General features: G+C 48.7%; 1 protein-coding gene across 1 annotated transcript; it reads left to right on the top strand.

The window, feature by feature from the left end:
• The first annotated feature begins 7,864 nt into the window (after positions 1-7,864).
• On the top strand, positions 7,865-10,369 carry Tp53rk (TP53 regulating kinase). Its single transcript, XM_020168111.2, has 2 exons — positions 7,865-8,334; positions 9,784-10,369. The coding sequence occupies exons 1-2, from the start codon at positions 8,073-8,075 to the stop codon at positions 10,260-10,262; spliced, it is 741 nt and encodes a 246-aa protein (XP_020023700.1). The 5' UTR covers positions 7,865-8,072; the 3' UTR covers positions 10,263-10,369.
• The last annotated feature ends 7,082 nt before the right edge of the window (positions 10,370-17,451 follow it).

The raw sequence follows: 17,451 nt of genomic DNA, 5'->3' as shown, positions 1-17,451 counted from the left end.
GCCCGGGACCGCCCCCGGCTGTCCCGCCAGGCCAGGCAGGGACCCCGCCCTCCCCACTGCCATCTGAAGTTCTCCCTGGGGGAGCCCCCCACGCCTGTCTCTCCCCAACTTTTTCCTCAAGTGGGAGATGCCCCAATCACTGTGACCCTCCCTTGAGTGGCCTCCCAGTGAACACACACACACACACACACACACACACACACACACACACACACACACACACCCCTGAGCGGCTCACTCACCCACGGATTCACCATTCTAGCCCAGAAGAAAAGGAAATCCCCAAAGGACCAGGAAAATCCCACCTACTGGTAAAGGCTGGCAAGATGTGCTAGGCAGGCCCAGGGGCTACCTTGGCTCTCTTGGTCTGTTGAAGGGACACTTCAGCTGCCACCTGATGATCTAGACAGAGGGAACAGCAAAGGAGCCTGTGGGGACCGAGAACAGCAGATGTGAAGCCAGGGGGCACTGGTGCCTAAGAGTAGAGAGGCAGAGTGGAGGGAGACAGGGGCACTGGCAAAGGTTGATACTTAAAGGAGGAATCAGGAATGTGGGTTTTATCCCAACTGAAGGGAGAAATAACTGGGGAGCTCTAACAGGTCACAGGAGCCAATGCTGGGACAGGGAGCCCCCTTGGAGTCTGCTGGGAGGTGAGGGATGAGGTTGGTTTGGCTCAGGTGTTGGTAGAGATGGAGAAACACAGGCAGATGGGGGAGAGACTTGTAAGGACTTAGACCCTGGAAGGGGACAACTCGCACTGGGAAAGGCAATCTACAGTTCTGTGTTGGCTGGGTGGTGTTGGGCGCTTGGTCACCTTTGAGGCTGGGTGACACTGGGCATGCATGTGGAAACAGGTGGACAGTTAGATATAAGCCTGGAGTTCTGGAAAGGAGTCAGGCTGGGGACAATGCCACCAATTGTCAGCACTAACATGGCACAGGCTTCTGTAACCTCACTGTGTGCTCGTACATAGGTGCCTTCCCCACATGCACCAGAGCTGTACTCACGCTAACTCAGCCTCACAGGTGGATGCATGCATTCTCCCATCAGGCCTGTGTGCCATGGATACAGAGGCATTTCGGGAATGAGACAGCGTGGATAAGACCTCTGAGCCAGAAGCCCTTGTACAGTCCTGAAAACATAGTGGGGGATGTCTGACAACATGGCTCCAGAATTCTTTGCTCCCTCCCTTGAAATTCAGGTGGGCTTGTGATTGCTTCAACCAGGGCACTGCACAGAGTGGTACTGTGTAGTTGAGTTTTAGGCTGGGTCACTGGAACGCTGGTACCCCAAGACTCCATGTAAGAAGGCTGCCCGCCAGCCATGCTGTGAGGAAGACCATGCTAACAGAGGCCACATGCAGATGGCCCCAGAGAGATGTCCTAGCCTCAGTGTCATCCCAGCCCTGGCTCCAGAGTTACCCACTGGCTGTCCAGATGCCCAGTCTTTCCAGCTGAGTCTCTAAACATTATGGAGCAGTGGCATGCCATCCCTACCCTTTGCTCCCTAGATTCCTGACCGACAAATTCCATGAATGTAATTAAGTGATCTAAGCTGCAAGAAGTAAATTGTCCTGCAGTAATAACAGCTGGGACAAGAGAGTGATGGTTGCTCAACTTTGTGTGTGGAGTCGCTCACTGTCAACTCTCACAGTACTTCCAGCTAGGAGAAGGTGGCAGGAGCTATTACAATCTATCCCCACTTTATGGATGAGGAAGCTGAGGCTAAGGAAGGAACTGTAGAGCTTGCTTAAAGACACACCCTGTATACAGCTGAGCTTAGTAGAGCCCAGTTCTGGGGAAATGGGGCTCCAGGTGTGGTGCTCTTAACTGTCCTATATCACCACCATTCTGCATGGAGAAGAGACCAAGAAGGCTTCTTGGCTCTGATCACGTGGCAGCTCTTCCTTCATCTGTGAACATCTAGAATTTTCACCAGGACTCAGGGTGCAGCAAGGACTGGCTGTTCCACTCCTGGGAGATAATCTGCACATGCTAGTTGACTGGCAAGGCCAGTGATGACCTTGTGGCTCAATTGAGTCATGCTGCTTGAGTGTCTGCTGCCATGTCCTGTCTCCAGAGAATACAGAACCCCTCTTCATTTGCCACTGTCAAAGGAGAAAGGAAACTTCCAACTGGATGGTATAAGAAGCAGCTTCAAAAAAAATGGTTGGTCCCTGGTATTCATACCCAGTGTCATCCTCTTCCCTGGAGGGTGGGCAGGACCTAATGACTTACTTCTAATAAATGGAAACAGCCAAAGTGGCAGGTGCCATTTTATGATTGAGACATACAAGACAGAGGTTTGGGGCTTGCTTGTGGTCTCCTGATAGCTCAACTATTCGCTCTGGTCAAGCCACCTGCCTTGCTGTGAGCTACCTGATGGAGGGCCCCACAAAGGCAATGCCTCCAGGTAATAGCCAATGGGAAGCTCAGGCCTTCAGATCAACAGTCCTGAGGAACTGAACGCTATCCACAAGCTCATGCTTGGAGGGAGCTCTCTCCCAAACTGCCTCACTGACTAGGTGTCCTCACTGACAACTTGATTGCACCTTGCCTCTGGGCTCTTGCTCAGGGCTCAACTCTGCTCAGTTCCCTGTACCTTAAACACCATGAAATAATAAATGTGTTTTGCTTTAAGCCATTAAGTTTTGCGGTAATTTGTTACATGGTGATAAATAGCTAATACAGATTCCATCACTGGTAATTACCTTGTTCAAGAAAAGGAGGTGGACCACCTGGAAGGCAGAAGGAGGGATTGGCCAATGGAAAGGTTTATCTGCCTTCCAAAGAGTTGGTTGCAGCAAGCGTGCAGACATCTATTATCCCCACAAACAAATCTCCATGAATGTGAACTTAGAAACAAAAACCTCTTTTACTTCTGTATCCCCAGTGTTGTGCTGCAGAATATCTAGAACCATGCCTAGCCGATAAAGAGTTGCTCAATAGTAACTGCTGAAGGATTTTTTATCTTCCTCTCATTCACCGAGCTAACAGAACTTCCTGGGTTTTGTTCTCCAGAGTCTACACTTTAAAAGAACAGAGATCAGGTGAGACAGATAGAGGGACCCAACCCTCCCAGGACACTGGAGCAGGGGTTGAGCACTGTTGAGCATTGCTAACTACTGTTAAATGCTGTTGAGAATGTTAGCTTTGATTTGAGCTTTCTTTAAGCCTTTATAGTAAGCACTATAATTTTTTTTTCTGCGAATGAACAAAACTTCCAGGAGCAGTTGTTCAGTCCTTTGAATGTCAGTGGATAGACCCTTCCCTTATGCCTAGCAGCCTGGAGGGGGGCATGTATCAACCTTCTCTAGCAAGTGGCTGGACTGCTGCCCTGGTGATACTCTGTGATCACTCTGAGATCACCACAGCTTACAGTCACCATGGCTCCAGATAACCTGGACAGGCCCTGGAAGGCAGCATTTCAGGCAATAGAAGCTGTTGTCCTTCAGGATGGAGGGGGAACACCTCCTCAGAAACTCAGAGGCCAGTGATTGGTGCAATGTGGGACTTGCATTGGTCCCTATGTGGGGTTTGTGATTGGTGGAACTGGAAGCTGTGCTGTGGCTGGTGCAAACACAATCCCTCATTTGCATAACACAGACATTGCCCTCCCCCGCCACACACACCTAGCTATATAAATAGGCTATTAGCTCACTTTGGCTGAGAGACCAACTTCTGTGTAGCCCCTCAGTATTGAAACATTAGGTTCAATGAAAGGCTTCTCCTGAATGGTCTTCTCTTGCCTACTTGTAATTTTTATCACAGAAGAACTCAGAGATGGTGGGGAGAAGAGGCAGCAAAGACAACAGAGGACAGTAGGAGTACAGAGAACGCTATGAAGAACTGAGGACAAGGGAATATAAGTCCCCATCACTAGAAATGTTCTAGGAAGCTGTCAAGCCCTGAGGGCCAAGGATCTCAACATCCAATGTCCAATTACTAACGCCAGTCACTGTAAAGACTGACATCTGAGTTTGAATAGCGGCCAAGTGCCAGGCCCCTGGCAGTTAAAGCCCAGGTTAGTAGCCTCCAACCTGAGCACACAGAGCTGCAAGTCTCTGGCCCCCAGGGGCTGGAGCCATAAACCTCTACTTCTCAGGCCTTGGAGCCATAAGCTTCTGAGTAAGCCAGTCCATAAGCCTTTGGTCCTCAAGGGTCCAGGACTGCTTCTCCTTGCTACTCCTAGTTCCTATTGGAGCACAGCAGAAGGACCCCAGACAGCTGCAAGTTCCAAAGCCTACAGGGTCTGCATAGGCATTAGGAATGGCAGAAGTGAGCTGGCCATAAGGCAATGTGGAGTGGTGAAAACTGACACACCGAAGGCCATATGTCCACAGCAGGAGTCGCAAATGATAACCACCTGCCTTGTTGTGTCCACGAAGTTTCACTGGAATACAGCCGTGCCTGTTCACTCATATACTTTCCATGTAGCTTTTGTTCCTCAGCTGTGGCGTGGAGCAGTCATATCAGCGGACTGTCTCTGGACCTTTACAGAAAAAGTTTGACAACCACTGATCTGGCCTAGCTGGGGCAGCTGGACTGGTGCTCAGCCTGTGGTGGAAATACAGACATGGTGCTAACAGGTCTTCCATAAGGGGACCATGATCTTTCCTGGGTTCTTTTTTAGTGAAGGCAAGTAAATTTTCTTTAAAAAAAAATCAAGAGTGCTGGAAAAATCGTGATGAATTGTATGCAACTCCAAAGATACCAGTGTCCATCTCAAAACCGGGTGCATGGGACACAGGTGACCTCGGGCAAGGTTCTCGTGGGTCCCACACAGTGCCCAGAAGTGACAGAGCCTGGAAACCTAACAGAGCCATTGGAAAGCGATGACGATGGGCCAGACAGCTCTGATGTGTCCTTGTGTATTTGCTGTTGCTGTCCTCACATAATTGCTGCACAACAAATAAACAACCAGAGGGTAGACTGACTGCTCATCCTGAGAAGGGGGCCTGCCTGAGGACAAAGCCACCATAGAAAAGACTGCTGAGAGGCAGCCAGATACAAACTCAGATGCCACTGCCTGAGCCCCAAAGTCCAGCTGTGTCTACCATGAGCCCTGCTGTGCTGCTTGTCACTTCCCGCCACTATAGTCATGAATAATGAAAAGTTATCCTTGCTGGGTGGCACTGCCAGCACCGCGCTCGGCCTCTTCCCTAACCACTGCAGTGCACACTGGTCTGCCCCAGAGGCCAGGAGCCCTGAGGAAATGACACCCATTGGGAACAGCCGTCAACCATGGCTGCTGAAGAGTGATTATAAGTAGTCAACTGTCAACTCCACTCCTTCACTCTTTGACAGTCAAAAAAAAAAAAGAGTATTTGAAAAAAAATTTTTTTCTTTATCCTGTGCACACTATTTGGTAAGATTTCCTTTCCTCTCAGAGCTGTAGGGGGTGAGGAAACAGCAGGCTGGTAGTTAGATGGGGAGGTAGGCATTAATTAAATAGTCATAGGAACAAAGGACTCTGTGACAGTGCTAGAGAGGAGAGACTCTGAGGGGCACTGGGACTTATAACTATTGGATTTCCTCTCCTCTGATGGGTGGCAGGGCTTCCTTGAGTGCCTGCCACTTGAGCTGAGAAGGGAAAGATGCCTCCTCCATGAGTCTAGGCAACAAAGGGAAGGAAGAGCATTTCCAACAGAGGAAAGAGCAGATGCAAAGATCCTGTGGCAAGATGGAGTATGGCAAGAGCTTCAGAGAAGATAAAGGTGTCTGAAAAGCAGAGAACAAGGGAGGGTTTGGTGGGAGAAGGGTCTGGAAGAGGATGCAGAGGTTCCTTGCAGGGCCTTACAAGGCTGAATTAAAGATGGTGTCTTTATCTTAAGCACAGGGAGGAGCCATTGAGAGGTCTGAAATGAGTTAAAGAAGCCAGAACCCATCTGACTGTAACAAGCTTGGCTCTAGTAAATATGTTTGCACAGTAGATTTCTAAAGCAGGGGTTCAGACAGATTTGGTAACCATAGTGATGGCTATGTGGACACAAACAATTATGATAATGAACCCCCGAATTTGAGAAACTGGATGTTATAAATAGAATCTGTTCTGGGTGAGCTTTGAGTGGTCTGGGCTCATGAAAGACACTGGAAACTGCATTCTGCCAACAAAAGGGCCTAATGTTTGAAAAGGGACCTGCCGTGTGAGTGAATGAAACCCGGGACCACATTGCTATGACACTGGTGTCATAGCAACCCTCAGACCAAAAGGCCTTTCTTCAGTATTTCCAACCGGGCCCCAAGGACTGAGGGGGAGGGGTGAGGACCCTGAACATGGGAAACCAGTCTGCTGTCCACTATCTCCATGTGATCAGCATCATATTTAATTCTGACAAGCACTTGCTGAAGTGGAACCAAAAGATGTGGCCCACTGGAACTCCTCCAGCCCCCTGTCTTAGGCTTTTCACAGTCTTTTCTATATTTCTACCATCCTGTGTTGTTTTCACCCCTCTGGCCCCCTGCTCTCTCTGCCCCTGGCTGTTCTCTGGAACTCTTCAGTCGCCTTCTTGTTGCTGTCTCCACTTGATGTTTACCAGCTCAGTTCACTCTTCTTATGATAAAAATCAAAAGTCAGTAAAGAAAAGACCATTTGGGACATCATTTATTGGGCCTAATGTGTGACAACACAGGATTGTGTCTCCCAGCTGACTTGAAAAGTCAGCCCAACAGCTTATTTACATGGCCAGGAAGGGCACAGGTGTTTGAACCAATCACAGCAGAGCCCTTCATGTAAATGAAGGATTATGTTTGCACTAGTCCCAGGCCTTCTGCTGGGCCACCAGGCGAAGTACTTCCCCTCTGGCCTGGGTGACAATGGCTTCTAGAGTTCACCGGGGCTCGTGATATCAAAAAGACCAGAGAAAGCTGCTTGAAGCAGTTGTGGCTGAACAGTGCCTACTGGAGCCAGAGTTGTGCTTTGGCAGTGAGGCATGAGTATAGTTTGGCCAACTGCCAAAGAGGGCTGCTTGGCTCACAGTCAAGGCAAGTTCAAGGTGCCCAGGCATAAGGGAAGGGCCTGTTGAAGGACCAGCCATGACAATTTTAATCATTCCCAGAAAGCATTAAGTGTTTCCAATAAAGACAAAAGCTCAGCACAACTAACAATTCTAATAGCACTTAACAGTACTTAATAGTATTTAGCAGAACTTAATAGTGTTTAACTTCTGCCCCAGAGAGTGATGGGACTTTCTCATCTATCTATGATCTCATCTATGCTGGGAAAAACCCCATAATTATGTGTGTGTGATATGCCTGATGTATAACACAAATCTGGAAACTTTATATAATGGTCAGTGGTGTTGTAGATTGGTGAAGGGCATGGGCTGTTTTGGATTTGTGAGTGTGTACACAATTTTGTATTGTAAGAATCTGTGACGGCCCATGTTAGCCTTGTAATGAAACCGAGAGAATCAGAAAGCTTAAGTTTGATTTCTCATCTCCTCCCCCACAACCCTCTCTGAGACTCAATTTTCTGCAAGAAAGGTTTTATCATTTACCCTTATTACTCCTGAACGCATTCCATAAATAGTCATGATCCTAGCACCTAAGACGATGGAGAAATGGTTTGTTGTCTGCTTTGGCTAGGTAAGCCCCTGTGCGGGGGCGGGGGGGGGAGTTCAGGAGTCAAGGGGCGAGGAGCCCAAAAAAGAGGCCACTAGGAGCCAAATCTTTCCAGGATGTAGAAGACTACTGAAGGAGCAGAAAATCCCAAAGCGATTTCCTTGAGAGAGGCCGAAGTTTTCCGGAAAGAGCCGAAAAACTGGGACGGCCCCAAAGCCTTCCGGGAGTGTTACCGAGGGTTTCCGGAGAGAGCCGAGAAGTGAGGAATTGTACCGAGAGTTGCCGAATGAGTACGGAGATGGACGAAGGCTAGGGGCGGACCACAAGAGCGGTTCCTGAGAGATACCAAAGATCTCGCAAAGGGCGGAAAGGTCGGGAGGCGGAACCACTCCCACAGGGTGGAAGTGTCGGAGGGGAGGTGTTGAGTTGCGGAAGAAGTCGAGGGTTTCCGGAGCGGGCGGAAGCGCCTACGGCAGCTTCCGGAAAGAGTAGTAGGGCTGTGTGGTGGTAATGGCTGAGGTTACGGAAGCGGCTTCGGCGGAGGCTGAGGCGTTGGCCGCGGCCCGGGAGCGGAACAGCCGCTTCCTGAGCAGCCTGGAGCTGGTGAAGCAAGGCGCCGAGGCGCGGGTGTTCCGCGGCCACTTCCAGGGCCGCGCGGCCGTGGTGAAGCACCGCTTCCCCAAGGGCTACCGGCACCCAGCGCTGGAGGCGCGACTCGGCCGGCGGCGGACGGTGCAGGAGGCCCGCGCGCTGCTGCGCTGCCGCCGCGTAGGTAAGGCGGCCCCGATACCCAGCTCCGTAGTTTCTGCGTTCGAACCGTCTTCCTAGGCCTCTAGGAAGTGGCCTCTCGCTCCTGTCTTCGTTCATTCTTAGGAGGTCGCGTGGTCTTGGAGCAACCCGCATTTGTCCGAGAGCCATGCCGCTGGCTGCTCGGCTCGGCTCTGCCACTGTTGCTCCGCAGTGAACATGCGCCCGCTTCCCATTTCACCGGCTCAGTTTGCTGTCGCTGTCTCCTCGTTCATTAGTCTTAGGAAGCAGATGTGATGACAAGCACTTGCCGTAGGGCCAGGCTGTCGGGATTCGCTGCCTCACGTGTAGCATTCCAAGAAGTGCTGAACCTCTCCGCCTCAGTTTCCTCAACCTGTAATGGAAAAGGGAAGTAAAGGCATTCGTGACGGAGACCGTTAGGCGACGTGTGTATGCCGTGCATCACGTTCGAATGCGTGCCCGATACATAGCCCTCAATAAATGTCAGATTTCTTTAAAGTCGTTCATTTTTTCCCCATTACGACATCATTGTGTGTCGCCACCAGAAACACTGTCCTCAGATGAGAAACTGAAGCTCAGAGAGGGAAAGTAACTTGCCCAAGGTTGCACAGCTAGTAAGTGGCCGATCCCTCTGATTCAGAAGCGTTGGCCTTTTGCTTTTATAATTCTTGCCTTTTTCTCACTAGGTTTTTTTTTTTTTTTTTTTTTTTTTAGGCACCTACTGTGCACAAGGACATTGTTAGGTACTGGAAGAGCTGGGGAAGGGGGGCGGAAATTAAGTGGTGAGCAAGCAGGTACATTAGTACCCCTTGAACTAAGTTTAATGAAGTTAAATTTCACAATTTCCATTTTACTTTGTGATAAAAGTTGCATTAAACATGAGCTGCCTTGTTTACCTCCGTGTCCCCCGTTGACATGCCTGTCGTCAGTTTTTAGAAGGTGTCCCAAGCATGGTTGACATTCAGTAAAGATTCATTAGTTGAAGGAATTGTCCTTGAAACAGCAGAAGCTGAGGCTTAGAGAAGTTAGTGTGACTTCAGGGTTTCACAAAGATGAATTTCTAAACAGACAGACTGCTTAGCCTCCTGTTTGTGTCCTTGTCAAAAACTGCTCTGACTGGGCCTAGCCTCCCCTCTGACTCTTTGTTTACTTTTTACGGAGTAAGTGTGGTGATGAAGTCCAGTTGTAAAGGGTGTTTGGGAGGAGGAGGGAGCTTTGGCACCTCTATACCTAACTTGGGTGGGCTCAGTCATAGTCCCACTGGGCTTGAGTGTGTGTGGGGGGGTGTGGGGGAGACAGACATCTGGAGAAGCTGTGCCATTTTCTACAGCATTCCTAGATCTTCTCAAATAAGTAGATTTAGTCTGGAAAACCAGCTCAGTCTGAAAATAAAGCCTACTGTAAAAAGAAGAAAAGGAATTTAAGCCACTAACCGCTTATGTATTGATTGCAGGAATATCTGCCCCAGTTGTCTTTTTTGTGGACTATGTTTGTAACTGCTTATATATGGAGGAAATTGAAGGCTCAGTGACTGTTCGAGATTATATTCAATCTACTATGGAGACTGAAAAAACTCCCCAGAGCCTCTTTGGCTTAGCCAAGAAAGTTGGGCAGGTTTTGGCTCGAATGCACGATGAGGACCTCATCCATGGTGACCTTACCACCTCCAATATGCTGCTGAAGCCACCCCTCGAGCAGCTCAACCTGGTGCTCATAGACTTTGGGCTCAGTTTCATTTCGGGACTTCCAGAGGACAAGGGAGTTGACCTCTACGTCCTAGAGAAAGCCTTCCTCAGCACCCACCCCAACACCGAGCCTGTGTTTGAGGCCTGTCTGAAGAGCTACTCCACCTCCTCCAAAAAGTCCAGGCCAGTGCTAAAGAAATTGGATGAAGTACGCCTGAGAGGCAGAAAAAGGTCCATGGTTGGGTAGAAGAGTGTGTGTGATAACCACACACAGTTCAGCTGTTTTTCAAAGTAAATGTGAAGAAATGCTATGAGTGAGATTAGACCTAAATAAAGGTGTTGGGATATTTTTAAGTGCTCTGTGATCATCTTGTTAAGTGCCATTATCATCTGCAGTTCTCTGTTCTCAGGAGTTTATTATGTACATAAGACATGTTTCAGGTAGAATTGGGTATTTAAAATAATCTAGGGACTTGGGTGTGGCTCAAGTGATAAAGTGAAAGGTCCTGAGTTCAAGCCCCAGTACCACCCTCTACTTCCCCCAGAAAAGCATAAAACCAGTCTAGGGCAGGCTTTCTCCCATATTGTGACTTGTATTCCTCCTGTCACAGCGGTGGCATTGAACCATATCATGAGAACATTATTCTCTTCAGTCTCAGTTGGGGATAGTTTGTCTTTATCAGCCCTTTAGTCCAGTGGTTTTGTTGTTGTGTACATGATGTGTTCAACTTAAAACAATTTAGTGTGATATAACCAACATTTTAAAAATCAAGCATAGATTAGAAAGTGTATTTCTTTATGAAACTGTTTTGAGTGTATATGTAGACACAGATATGCAGTGGTAAGCAGTGATTGATACAAAGCTCCTTTAAGTTTATGTAGATAGAGGATTTACATCACAGGAAGTAGACAGTCATAATGGTGAAGTAGTATGGAAGGAAGTTTGACAGTCTGGTTTCAGGAGCAGGAAAACTGAGTTCAGATGCCAGCACTGGCTGAGGTATTTGGGAAGGCCCACATTAGTGAAACCATATGGGGTATAATCTGATGAAGCAAAGTATAACCTAATCCTGACTCTGGTTTCTTTGAAACTTTATTTACAAAGATAGGCAGCTGGCCTGTAAGTCATAGTTTGCAGATTTGATTTTTAAAACTATTAAATATTTTTCTTGATTATTGAGTTTTTAGTATCCCCCTTTAATTTGTGCCCTAGACAAGTGCCTCACTTGCCTCCCTAATATGGCCAGCTGTCACTCACTACCTGGGCCCTGATGGGGAAGCCCAGGTCCTCACAGTCCTGCCTGAACAACGTTTTTGGGAATGAGGTGTCTCCTGAGTCTAATTAGGAGTATTGCAACCTCAAAGGACTGTGGGCCTCTTTTGCCACCAGAGGTCGCAAGTTACTGTCATTCTCTGCAGACAGGTAGAGGTAAAGGAGAAACTTCTCTCCACTTCCCCTTCTCCCCTCTCCTTCCTGCCTCCTTCTACTCTCTCCTCTACTTCCCTCTTTTCTTCCCAATTCCTGCTTTCTCTCGTTTCCTCCTTTCACCCTTGATCTTCATTTACTCACTCCTCAACACGTTAGCTATAACCAATTTAACTGAAGTGAGCCTGTCCTTCCTGACATCAGCCCTCAAATCTTCTTTCCCCTGCATATTATGCACATATGTAGACATCTTTGAACCTGAAGCTGCTGTCATTCAGGTGTTCTGTCACTTGAAGCCCTAAGCATTCCAACCCAGACAGATATGGCTCCCAGTCTTGCAAGACACGCTGTTCACAGCATTCTACTGCCTTTCTCATCAAGTTGGGGCCTGTAGAATCATTGGACTGCATGTTTAGATCAAAGACGGGAGTGACAGGCTTGACTCCAGACCTGTCCAAGATAACCTCAGGAGCTCTACCCTACTAGGTCTGGCCAGTCTCTGTTTCCAGCAAACTATGAGTTTGGGGAGAGTGCCAGATTTCTTTGGGCCTAAGTTTCCCTGTCTTCAAAGTGAAGCATTTGATGTGAATCAAACTGATTGCTGACCATGAAGACATTTTTTGTTGTACCCAGGTAATGTTATTTTTTAGTCACCATTGTTAAAACACTTGGGATGGTGTCATACAATAATCGACATATCTGACTTCTTTGGAAATATTGCCAGGAGAACCGGCCACATGTTCCCCATTCCTAAGACATCACCACCCCTTCCTCTTGTCTCCACTCAGGCCACCTGCCAGTCACCATCCATCTGCACGTTTGTGCTGCAGTTCTTACAGAATTGAGAGGGGAGCAGAATGTTTCTCACTCAGACCTTGTTCCCCTCGTCACCCCCATGTTACTTGGCCCTAAGAGCATTTGGGCATTTGTGTTTTGTGCTTGCAACCCCTAGAGAAGATAGTCTGGGACCTCCCCTGGTGTCTCCAACCCAACAAGTCCCAAATAGCCTTCTGGTTCCATCCTTGGTCTCTGCTCCTACCACAACCTTAGGAAAGGACAGCTCGGACCCGGCCCTCAGCCCTGAATGGGGGGAGTGGGGCTCCTGTGACTCCATGTCCAACCCCAGTCTAGCCAACACAGCAGCAAATCTGGCAACTTTACTTGGAAAATGTAATCAGGAGCTAGGAGAGTTATTGTGCCTAGGGGAGGGCAGGGACAGGAGGCTCCTGGCAGATGGGAAGTTCTAGTTCTTATTTCAGTGCTGGGTCCACAGGTGGATTTGGTTTGTAAAACTCCATCAAAGTGTATGCACACTTGCTTATATGTGAGCTTTTCTGTATTTATAGTTCACTTCTCTAAAAAGCTTATGAATACACAAACAACCTATGGTTATGTTCCTCCTCCTCGTTGCTCCTTGGCTCCAGGGCCTCGTGATCCTATGCCTGACCTTCCCAGCTTCCTCCTCACGGGACTCCTTGCTGTGCCCTCCTTCCCCACAGTAGCTTGAGGAATCCTACATCTCAATTTGGATCCCGTCATTCCTCTGTTCGGAACACTCCATTGGTCCCCACCTCCCTCAGGGTCCATGGAAGCACCTGCCCCACCCAGGGCTTACCTTCTCCCCACTCTACTCCCCCATTTCCACCCACCCACCCCATTCCTCACCTTCCTACACACCTGGAATACTTCCTCCACTGCCTCCTGCATTCCCTTCAGGTCTCTGCCAGATGTACATTGTCTGAGGAAGGTCCCTAAACACCCTGTGCAGAGGTAACTCACACCTGCCCACCTGCTTCTCATCTCCATTCCCTTGTGTTGTGCTCATGACCACCTAACATTCCTGAGCCCACTGCTCTTGTGCTGGCTGGCTGTGTCCCCAGCTAAAACACAGACCCTGGGCAGGGAACCCATTGGGTCTGCTGCTGGTTCCTTAGATGTAGTAGATGATGTGTGCCTAGCCTGCTCATTGGAGAGAGTCAAAGATCCACGTGAGCCTCCCACCCCCTCCCCAAGCATGTGCCATGCATGCGCGCACACACACACTCCACCTACCCAACGCCTTTCCCAGCTGGAGGCAAGGCAGAATGCAATCCTGGCCTGTGGTTTGGAACAAAAAACAGTCAGAACCCTGGGGGTCCCATGCCGATCAAAGGCTTCTTCGTATTTGTGAGCCGACCCCCTCTGTCCAGGGTAGAGGCGGGTAGGGGACTGCCCAGAACCTGCAGTTGTCACAGCTCCAGGCCTTCCCCATAGCGAGGAAAGGCCTGAGAGACCTCCAGGAGACCCAGGGGGAAGACTCCCCCTCCCCAGACTGAGGCTCTCTGCTGGGACCTGCCTCAAAGCCAATATTACTCTTGGAGCTGCAGAGGCACCAGTGAAATGTCACGCTCAAAGATGCTGACAGTGGCACCAAGCAGGAGAGAACACTGGAAGCTGTGATGCCCCCTCCCTGCTCTCCCCCCTTCCCTGCTTTATTTTTTTTTTCACAGCAGTGCGCATGCTTTCCACACTTACCTTCTCATAGAAAGACTCAGAGGACAGCTCTGTGAGTGGGGCCTACACCCGGCCTCAGCCCCGCTGTCTCCAGCACCCAGAATAATGCCTGGTGATGAATGATACTTGTGATTGTGATTGGTGGTTGTAGCAATCAAATGCTTTGATATAAAACAGGTTTAGCCATTTGATATGCACCGATCCTCTAGCAGGCATCGTTCTAGGCACCAGGAGTGTGGCGGGGGACAATGGGACCCCTCATACTCATGGAGTTTAACCTAGTGGGAAATAATTTCAAATGGTGAAGGAAGCGCGGGGACTGTATGCAGTGAGTGCAGTAGACTTTCCTTAGATTGGGGGATCATGGAGGCTCCTTGGGGGAGGTGACATTTGGATTGAGATCTGAGAGAGAAGGAACCGGGCACTGTGCTGGTGGGGGTTGGGAGAGGGTGCCCACAGAGATCCAGGCAGAGGTGGTAGTAAAGCAGAGCTTGGTGTGTTCTAATAGCAGGAAGCAGGTCACGAAGAGTGTGGTGTACAGTGGTTGAAGAGGGGTAGGTGGGAATGGAGTTGAAGAACTAGCCAGGATCCAGTGGTTCATTTAAGCTCCCAGCAGTGCTGGCCTATAGAAAGCCCTGGATAACTGGGCTGGTGACTATAATGAACACATCCACTCACAACTTACACAGCTCGTTATTTTCCAGTTGCAAATCATTAGTACCATTTAATGAGGGGTTGGTAGGTCGCTAGGCCTGTGCTAAGTGAATAAACATGAAAAGTAGTTAGAAGTGAGTGGTTTCCTTCAGTGACCTCAACACAGCAACCTCGGTTGCAGATGCCTAAAGTCATGAACACATCAGGCTCAACACTGGGGCTTAACTGTCCTCGAAAAGAAGTAAGAGGTTGGCCCGTGCACTAATAAGCTCTGGGCTCCTACCTGCTTTGCCAGCCTCATGATGCACCTGCCATTCTCAAGGTCACTTGTGTTCCTGTTGTCTACTACATGACAAATCACTTCAAAACTGAAAACAGCACTGACTTTGTTATTTCTCACAATTGTACGGCCACCTGGGCTCAGCTAGGAAGGTTCTTCTGCTTCGTGTGGTGTAGTTGGGGCCATTTAGCTGGCTGTAATTAGCTGGGAGCTTGGCGGGGCCCAGGACATCCAAAACGACTTCTTATCTTCCAGGGTCCCCCTCTAGAGTCATCATTTGGTAGTCTACCCTAAACCTTTTGTAGTATGACACCAGATGCCAGAGGAAGTATTTCAAGAGATAAGCCCTAACCTGCAAGTGGCTATTGAACCTTTGTTTGCATCACATTTGCTGATGTCCCTGTAGCAAAAGCAAGTCACATAGCCATGCCCAGGGTTACCATGGGAGGGGGCTATACAAGGGTGTCAATACCGGGAAGCATGGCTTATTGGGGGCGACCAGGATAACAATATGACTGCTAGAGCTCAAGCCATTATGCCCATATTCCAGGAATCAAGTAGGAGGAAGGGAGAGGAGAACCATATGGCAAGCTCCTTTAAAGACATAGTCCTAAAAGTCCCACACAACTTTTATTTTACTTCTCATTGACTGGAGTTTGATCACATGGATACACCAGCCTGCTAGGAGTAAACACCAGCAAAAATTGATAATGTACTCCAGAGAAATGTCCCTGAATGCCTTGGAAACTGGATATGAGAAGTCCATGCCCCACCCAACCTCCCCACCTCCTCCTAGATACCTGTTTATCCTCCATTAAGTAAATATAGATGCAATCTTTCCCATTAGTTATACACTGGCCAGTATGAAAGGGTTTTTGTTTATTTGTTTGTTTGTTTTTTTTGAGACGAGGTTTCACTCCGAAGCTCAGATATGGCTTTGAACTCACAATTCTGTCTCGGTCTCCTGAGTGCTGGGATTACAACCATCGACCACCACACCTGGCATCAGTATGTATTTTCTATGTATTGCTATACACAAAAATTTTAGGACAGTGCTTGAAACACAAGCGTATAAATGGTAGGCATGGTCTCACGAGAATTAGTAGTTATTATTCATCCCTATTGTTATGGTTTGGATATAGTGTTCCTCCAAAAGACTCATGCGCTGAAGGCTTGGTCCCCAGCTGGTGGTGCTACTGAGAGGTGATTGGATCACGAGAGTGCTAATTTCATCAATGGAACTTTAGCAGTGGATTAACCCGTTGCTGAGTTCACAGTTGAATAGGTTAGTAGGAGCTATGGCCTAGTTGGAGGAAGTAGGTCACTGACTTTGACAGGTGTATCTTGTCCCTGAGTCCTTCCTTTCTGATTCTTGGTCACCATGAAGTGAGCAGTTCTGCTCCACTACAGCCTCTCCGCCATGATGCTGGGCCTCATCACAGGCCCACAGGGAGGGACCAGGTGACCATGGACTTAGACCTCTGAACCATGAGCCAAAACAAACCTTCCTGCTTCCAAGTTGATTGGCTCCGCATGTGGTCAGTGATGGACAGTGACCAGCACACTAATGTTACTGTGATAAAATTACAAGTGCTCCCACTCATATTCTCTAGTTTGCCTTGGGTGTCAGTGATCAGACCAGCATAGTTCCAGGGACCTCTTGCCACAAGTCCTCTCACCGTGGGGTCTGGCAGCTCCGGCAGTGGTACAAAGGCTGGGGACAACTAAATGAGAGAGCCTCGCTCAACCACTTGAGCTACGACCCCAGACCTTTTTGCTTTAGTTATTTTTTTGAGTAGAGTCTCATGTTTTTGCCCAGGCTGGCTTGGACTATGATCCTCCTATTTACGCCTCCCACGTAAGTTAAACAGCACGTGTGTGGTGGCTCACGCCTGTGATCTCAGCTATTCAGAAGGAGATCAGGAAGACTGTGGTTCAAGGCCAGCCTGGACAAAAAATTTATGAGACCCCCCCCACCCATCTCAACACATAAGCTGGGCATGATAGTACATGCCTGCCATCCCAGCTCCAGGGGAAGCATAAATAGGAGGACCGTGGTCTGAGGTCAGCCCCAGATTAGAATGCTGAGATCCTGTTTAAAATAAAAAAACTAAAGTAGAAAGGAGTGGAAGCATTGCTCAAGTAGTAGAGCACTTTCCTAGCCATTGTGAGGCCCTGAGTTAAAGGCCCACTGCCACCACAAAGTAAATAAATAAAAAAGAAAGCAGCTTCATGTTTAGGTGGGGACAGGAGAGCAGCTGTGTGCAAGCCTCAGTTTCATCAGCTGCCCAGTGGACATACCTATCAGGGGGATAAAAATGAATGTTAGCCAAACCATCCATTGACTGAGGAAACTTTTTACAAATTCCCTCCCACAGTCCACTCCTTTTCATGTAAAGAGGAAGAAACAGAGCAGAAGTTAGTGGGTTCAACCTCAAAGCCCATAGGGTTCTATGGTCCAAGTCATCGAGCTGGGAACCTGGTGTCTTGCAGGCTGTCTCCTCTAAGAAGCTGTAATCTTCATAGGAAAAAGAATGGTGGTATGAAGAGCCATCTCTTGGCTTAGGGTGACCTGGGTCAGAG

This window comes from Castor canadensis, chromosome 5 (genome assembly GCF_047511655.1).
Source record: "Castor canadensis chromosome 5, mCasCan1.hap1v2, whole genome shotgun sequence".
Lineage (NCBI taxonomy): Eukaryota > Metazoa > Chordata > Mammalia > Rodentia > Castoridae > Castor > Castor canadensis.
Note: the sequence above shows the minus strand (reverse complement) of the source record. Positions and strands in the feature narration are given on the sequence as shown.